The 6429-nt window shown below is 37.8% G+C and overlaps 1 protein-coding gene across 1 annotated transcript in view; it reads left to right on the forward strand.

The window, feature by feature from the left end:
- The window catches only part of LOC124148753 (calpain-9-like), a 61107-nt gene extending 54930 nt beyond the window's left edge, over positions 1-6177 (forward strand). Inside the window, exons 13-18 of the mRNA XM_046520022.2 lie at positions 106-164; positions 1028-1096; positions 2139-2217; positions 3246-3362; positions 4364-4416; positions 5717-6177. Coding sequence (XP_046375978.2) covers positions 106-164; positions 1028-1096; positions 2139-2217; positions 3246-3362; positions 4364-4416; positions 5717-5743 — 404 coding nt within the window. The 3' untranslated portion in view covers positions 5744-6177. The remainder of the gene's footprint in view (positions 1-105; positions 165-1027; positions 1097-2138; positions 2218-3245; positions 3363-4363; positions 4417-5716) is intronic.
- The last annotated feature ends 252 nt before the right edge of the window (positions 6178-6429 follow it).

The raw sequence follows: 6429 nt of genomic DNA on the forward strand, positions 1-6429 counted from the left end.
AATGATGATGCATAAATAAGGATACTGTCAGGGCCTAACGAAAGTGTCTACTATCTGAAGATTCAACTGTATCTCGTAGTCACTCAGTTTTGACTTCTATTCCAGAACCCCTTCACAGAGAGATAGGAATCGATGCCTGCAAGTCATTCGTCAGTCTCATGGATGTATCCTTTCAATAGGTCAAATATATTTATTGAATTAAAGTGATGCCAAGTAGCCTATTGGTTCCAGTGTGTGCTTGTCAAGTCGAACCATGGTTTTTATTCCTGTCATGGGTACAAGTCCTCCTGGGTCAAGCACGTGCTTGGTGTCCCATGTCATGGCTGGAATATATACTACCCACTACGATTCTTTTTTAACAGATTATCCCGATCAAAAGTTGAGAAATATAGAACTAGTTCTCAAGTATTGGCTTGCCTTGATATTTCTGGGCAAGTTACAAACATAATTGGTTGTTAATTTTAGATATACTGTGCCGGTATGTGAATTGTATGATGTGTTTGTAGAGAATCTCACCTGAGTGTCTTTTGATATCAAATATATCAACACAAGTTGATAAAAGTGAAAAAACTCTGAGGCTTGCCGAGGAGTTTTGCCATGTTTATTGAGTGTTGATATATTTGATATCAAAAGACATGAAGCTGAGATTTTATTTATCATCCAACATCATACTCCCAACTTTTTCAGTTTGTTGACAGTAATAAGCAGTGCCTTAAGTGTAAAAGGTACTGCTAACAGCTTCAGTAGAAGAGCTATTAGTGATGTCATTTGACATTTGACTCATAAGTCCAGCGAAAATGTAACTCCATAATACCAGCCTAGTTCGGCAAGGGTGGAAACTGGACTTTTAAAGTCAGTTAATTCCCTTGCTTCAGGAAGATGCATGCTGAAGGAATACACTATGTCTTGTTAAAGAAAATTCATTGGTTTATATGCATGATCTGCTTTTCTTGATGTCAAAGAGGATATGTATTGGTCTTTTATGTGATCTGTCTGAGATTGTAAAGCAAACTTTAACACTCCTAAGGTAGATAACAATGGTCGTCTTGGCATCAGTGAGTTCAGCTACTTGTGGAATCATCTTCGCAGCTGGAAGGTAGGTACACCAGGATGGACACTGCCAGATGCATGTCTGGATATGCTACACTCTCATACAATCTCATTAAAATCAGACCTCAGTTTTCACTGCCACTAAACAGATCTGAGGACATCCCATTACGGGTCACGTCAGAACGACCTTTCATCCGACCAATCAGAGCATCGCTTACCAGGTTATGAAAGTGACAGTCGGAATGTGATTTCTGATCATGCAGCCTCGAAAACCTTAACTCCGAACGATAGTTACGGGTTTAACGACTGTATCCATACAATCTAGACCATCTATTAGCCATTCCAGAATGATCTTTTGTTCAGGTTTCAAATTTGTAATCGAGAATTTGTCAAAATATGTTTCGAAGCCTAGTCGCCAATTTGAAATTAGTGCCGTAAAGCACAAGAAAGCTGCCTTCTGATTGGTCATTCCATTGGTCGGTCAAAGTTCGCGCAAGGTTGGTCTGATGTGACCAGTAATGGGATGTCCTCAGATCTTTGTTTAGCAGTAGCGAGAACTAAGATCTGATTTTAATGAGATTGCACTCTCATATTGTTTGTCAGCTTAATTTTTATTTCCCAGGTTTTTTTCCTTTTAAAAATTTGAATTCTCATATCTGTAATAGAGTTCCTTTCATTTCAAGGTAACATTTATATCAAACTTGCAGTGATTGTCAGCAAGCTAACAATTAAGTACTATAAAAAATTGAATAGAATAGAAGTTTTTTTTAAAATTCTTTAAATCCATCAAATATGCTACAAGGGTGGACAATGAAGATTCTAGATGCATGTTTCTATATGTGCTTCACCTGTGTTGCATGTCAGCTTATAAGAGGCCATTCAATAATTTCTGAGTTGGTTTGGAGTTTTGTTTGTGACAGGACATTTTTTCAGGCTTTGCTTCAAACACCAATTTCTTTCTTAGATCTATTTCTGTTTGGAAACCCTGTGAACAAATTATGTTTTTCCAGCATTTTTTAGGAACAGATTACTTTTTTTACATTGCCAGCTCCCAGATTTGGAAAGTACACAAGTCAATTTTATTCCAGAAAGTCTTCTACCAGTACGATGCCAACAAATCAGGAACCATGAACTCGTACGAGCTACGAAGGGCACTACCTGCAGCCGGTAAGTCAGACATAGGTGCACTGTGAAACCTCAGACATGAAAATCTCATTAAAAACAGATCTTGGTTTTCGCTACCGCTAAACATAGATCTAAGGACATCCCATTACAGGTCACGTCAGAACAACCTTTCATTTGACCAGTTAGAGCATCGCTTACCAGATCATGAAAGTGACAGTCGGAATTTGTTTTCTAATCTAAAAAAATGGTGTATTCCTAACAACAGTTTAGGCTTTATGACTGAATCCATATAATCTAGTCCATTTATTTGCCATTCCAGAATGTTCTTTTGTTCTTTTTAAATTTTTAATCATGAATTTGTCAAAATATGTTTTGAAGTGTAGTCGCCAGTTTGATACTATTAATAAAACAATGAGAAAGCTGCCTTCTGATTGGCTAATGTTGACTTCTTGTCAGTCATTCCATTGGTCGGTCAAAGTTGGGGAATGGTTGGTCTGATTTGACCCGTAATGGGATGTCCTCAGATCTTTGTTTAGCAGTAGCGATAACTAAGATCTGATTTTAATGAGATAGCTACCATTAAGTACTTGTACTAGAATATTGATTAGAGGGACTTCAAACAATACTAACTCATGAACTACCGTATTCAACGTAATAAGCGCCCAGGGCGCTCTCAAAATTAGAAATAGGGGGGGGCTCTTATTAGAATATTATTTTGGTAAAATAGTTGAAAGATCATAAATTTCGTGGTTTATGCTGACAGCCTGAAATGTTTATATACAACAGATATATTTTTCCAGAATTTAATTGCCCATAATTAGGGTGCATATAACACATGAGTGTGCATTATCCACAAATAAATAAGTCTTGTGTACATTGATCAATCAGAAGAGGTGCTAATTGGGATTGTTCACTAGCCAATATATTAGCAAATATCGCCGTGGGCACTTATTAGAGCGGGGCACTTATTACGTCGAATTGATGAAATAGTAAATAAGATTATGACGTTCCAATTGCAAAACTTTTGAACGTCCTTTTTGTTATGAAAGAAACTGTTTCTCCTCCTACAGGGTACAAAGTGAGTAACAAAGCAATGGCTGCCATCATCTTCCGCTACGGCAACGAGAACCACCGCATCGAACTGGACAACTTCCTCATCCTCCTGGCCAGGCTCATGAAACTGTTCAGTGAGTAGGACATTATGAGTCTTGAAATCTGTATATGCTGGTTGATGGTCTAGTCCCTGTACTAGTCCTTTATTTTTTTAAACCAGAGATCTATTATATGGTCTCTGCTTTAACCTTTAGCCTGCTGAATTGTTTTCATATTTCCTAGCCCTGCCTGCTGGATTCATTTTAGCATAAGGCACTGTTAAGAGGGTAGGTGATGTCAAACGGTCGGTGCTCCATTAAACATGGGCCAACTGAAGAAATATTTTGCACATTTATCCCTGATAGAAAAATACACATTGCTATATAAAAATATCCTGATGTTTTCAATCATACCAAGGTTAAGACCAAAGCGAACACAAAATTTGTAAAATTTCTTGAACTTACCTTAATTACGTGATTGAATGTTGAATGCATTTCATATTAGGAACGTATTTAAATCGTTGAATTTGTGCAAACTGATTTTAATAATCATATCTCCTATATCTTAAATTTAACTGAGAAGAAATTCGATTTTTTTTATCGCCAAACAACAGCGCGATGGTAAATCATAAACCATTTCAGTAAATATATTATGCAAAGGTTAGACAAAATAAAAACGTAATTTTCAAGGTCATCACGTCAATTGCTAAAATGAAAATATTAGGCTTTTTACAACGTGTCATGTTATAAAATCTGTAGGATACAATAACTGACTCATAAATATTCACCAACCCTAATTTCAAATGTTTGGGTTGATTATTTTCGATATTCAAACACAAATCCCGTGTCGTAATTACAAACAGTCTTAGTCATTCTTTTTGCATGTCTGTTGTTTTGGAATTTTGTTTGCAGTCATACCTTTTGTAAGGCAGGACGTTTGACAACCCTAACTATACCTTGTGTATATCAGAAAACTGTTAATGGTGTGTGTTTGAACAGGGTGTTAGTGTCCACAGGTCAGGTTTTATTTGATGAATAGTCATAGTTAGTATGTGGTCATCCTCTGTATGTGATCAATATATCCAACACTTTTGCAGACATATACAGCAAGCACGAAGCCGATGGACATGCCGAGTTTTCACTGCAACAGGTAGAGATGACTGCATTACCTTCTTTTTGGAATGTGTTCAAGGAATAATACAATTCAAAAGAGACAATTTGAATATAGATTCCAACTTTTTACATACCAGTACATCACGTCAATCTTAGTGTATCAGAGTGAGTGAGTGAGCTGGATTTTAACGCCGCTTTTAACAGTATTCCAGTTACATCACGGCATGTCAGCTTAAAGTGGGAGGAAAGCCCGAAGTGATGCAGGTCTAAGACGTTTACCACTTCGGTGAAACCCATGAGCACAGGTATGGTGCTGACAAACCTAGAAACATAATAGGGCGAACCGGGATTCAAACCCACAATCATAGGTTTCTGGCGTGCCCAAGGGACGCAACTCTGCAAATGGAATTGCGGCGCCTTAGACGACTGGGCCACCTGTGCCCCCCATAGTGTATCAGAATCACAGGGTTTTACAATGTCTCTTCGTACTTCAACCGGGGCATTTAGAGGTTTGTTTGTTTGTTTGGTTGTTTGTTAAATGCCACACTCAGCAATATTCCAGCTATATGACGTCAGTCTGTAAAAAATCGACTCTGGGCCAGTCAATCCAGTGATTGACATCATTAGCATCGATCCACGCAATTGGGATACGATGACATGCATCAACCAAGTCAGCGAGCCTGACCACCCGATCCCGTTAGTCGCCTCTTAGGACAAGCATAGTTGCCTTTTATGGCAAGCATAGTCACCTTTTATGGCAAGCATGGTTTGCTGAAGACCTATTCTACACCGGATCTTCACGGGTCCATTTAAAGGTCATGTGGTATATTAGAATAACGTTTTCTTTTATAGATTTGGTACCTACTAAAATTATTAAAAAAAGTAAAATCCTTCTTCCCTACCCAGTCAGTTGTGAAAAAGGCCATAGATACCGTATTTGACGTAATAAAAGCCCCGCTCTAATAAGCTCCCAAGGCGACATTTGCTATTATATTGGCTAGTGAACAATCCCAGTTAGCACCCCTTCCGATTGATCAATGTACACAAGATTTATTTATTAGCGTATTCTCGTGTGTTATATGCACCCTTCATTATGTGCAATTAAATTCTGGAAAAATATATCTGTCGTATATAAACATTTCAGTCTGTCAGCATAAACCACGAAATTTATCATTCATTTTTCACCAAACTAATATTCTAATAAGAGCCCCTATTTCTAATTTTGAGAGCACCCTGGGCACTTATTACGTCGAATATGGTATTTCTCTGAATTTGTCTAATTCAGAGTCTGTGGTGTACATCGCATTGATGTCACATGTTTTATTTTATCTTTCCAGTTGCTGGAGCAGTCTTTGTATTCATAGCACGAGGCACATTGACCACCTCATAAACTCCATAATCTCCATAACCTCAGGAAGCTGTGACCATCATCATCATCATCATCAAACATCCCCGATTATCCAGGGTATTATATCTATGTTAGGTCATAATAATTTCTGTGAACCCATTCACCACGATAGCTTTGACGTCACGATATAAATATCTCCTATCTCCCAGTACAGAAATCATCTTGCTCATGAGAGGACTTGAATGGGTTCCAAATGAAGCTATGGTAGTGAATGGGCCCATGCTGTTTATCATACATGTATTAGAATGTAATATATTACCCTGGACAATGGAAGATGTCACACAGCTCCAGATAAGCTTTTGGTGTTGTGGGTATTTTACCCATGCATTTTAAAATCATTGGGTATCAGTAATTCTATCTGGGTATTCAAATTTCTGTTACCCACTAGGTTTTACACATGTGGGTATTTAAGTTAAATATTTGAAAACACTATTCATCTAGTCCCTGCAAACTGGTGTCGTGTGGGTTCGAGAGCTTTATAGGACTCAAAAATACCACGATACTTCCACAAGAAAGTGTGATGGCAAATGATCATGATGTAACGGTCATTGTGGAGTTTGGCAAGGTTGACGGAATGCCCGTTTATAATTTCAAAACAAATTGCTGATTTGCTAATCAAATACGCAGGGTTACTTCACAATA

This window comes from Haliotis rufescens, unplaced genomic scaffold (genome assembly GCF_023055435.1).
Source record: "Haliotis rufescens isolate VD_foot unplaced genomic scaffold, xgHalRufe1.0.p SCAF_3, whole genome shotgun sequence".
NCBI lineage: Eukaryota > Metazoa > Mollusca > Gastropoda > Lepetellida > Haliotidae > Haliotis > Haliotis rufescens.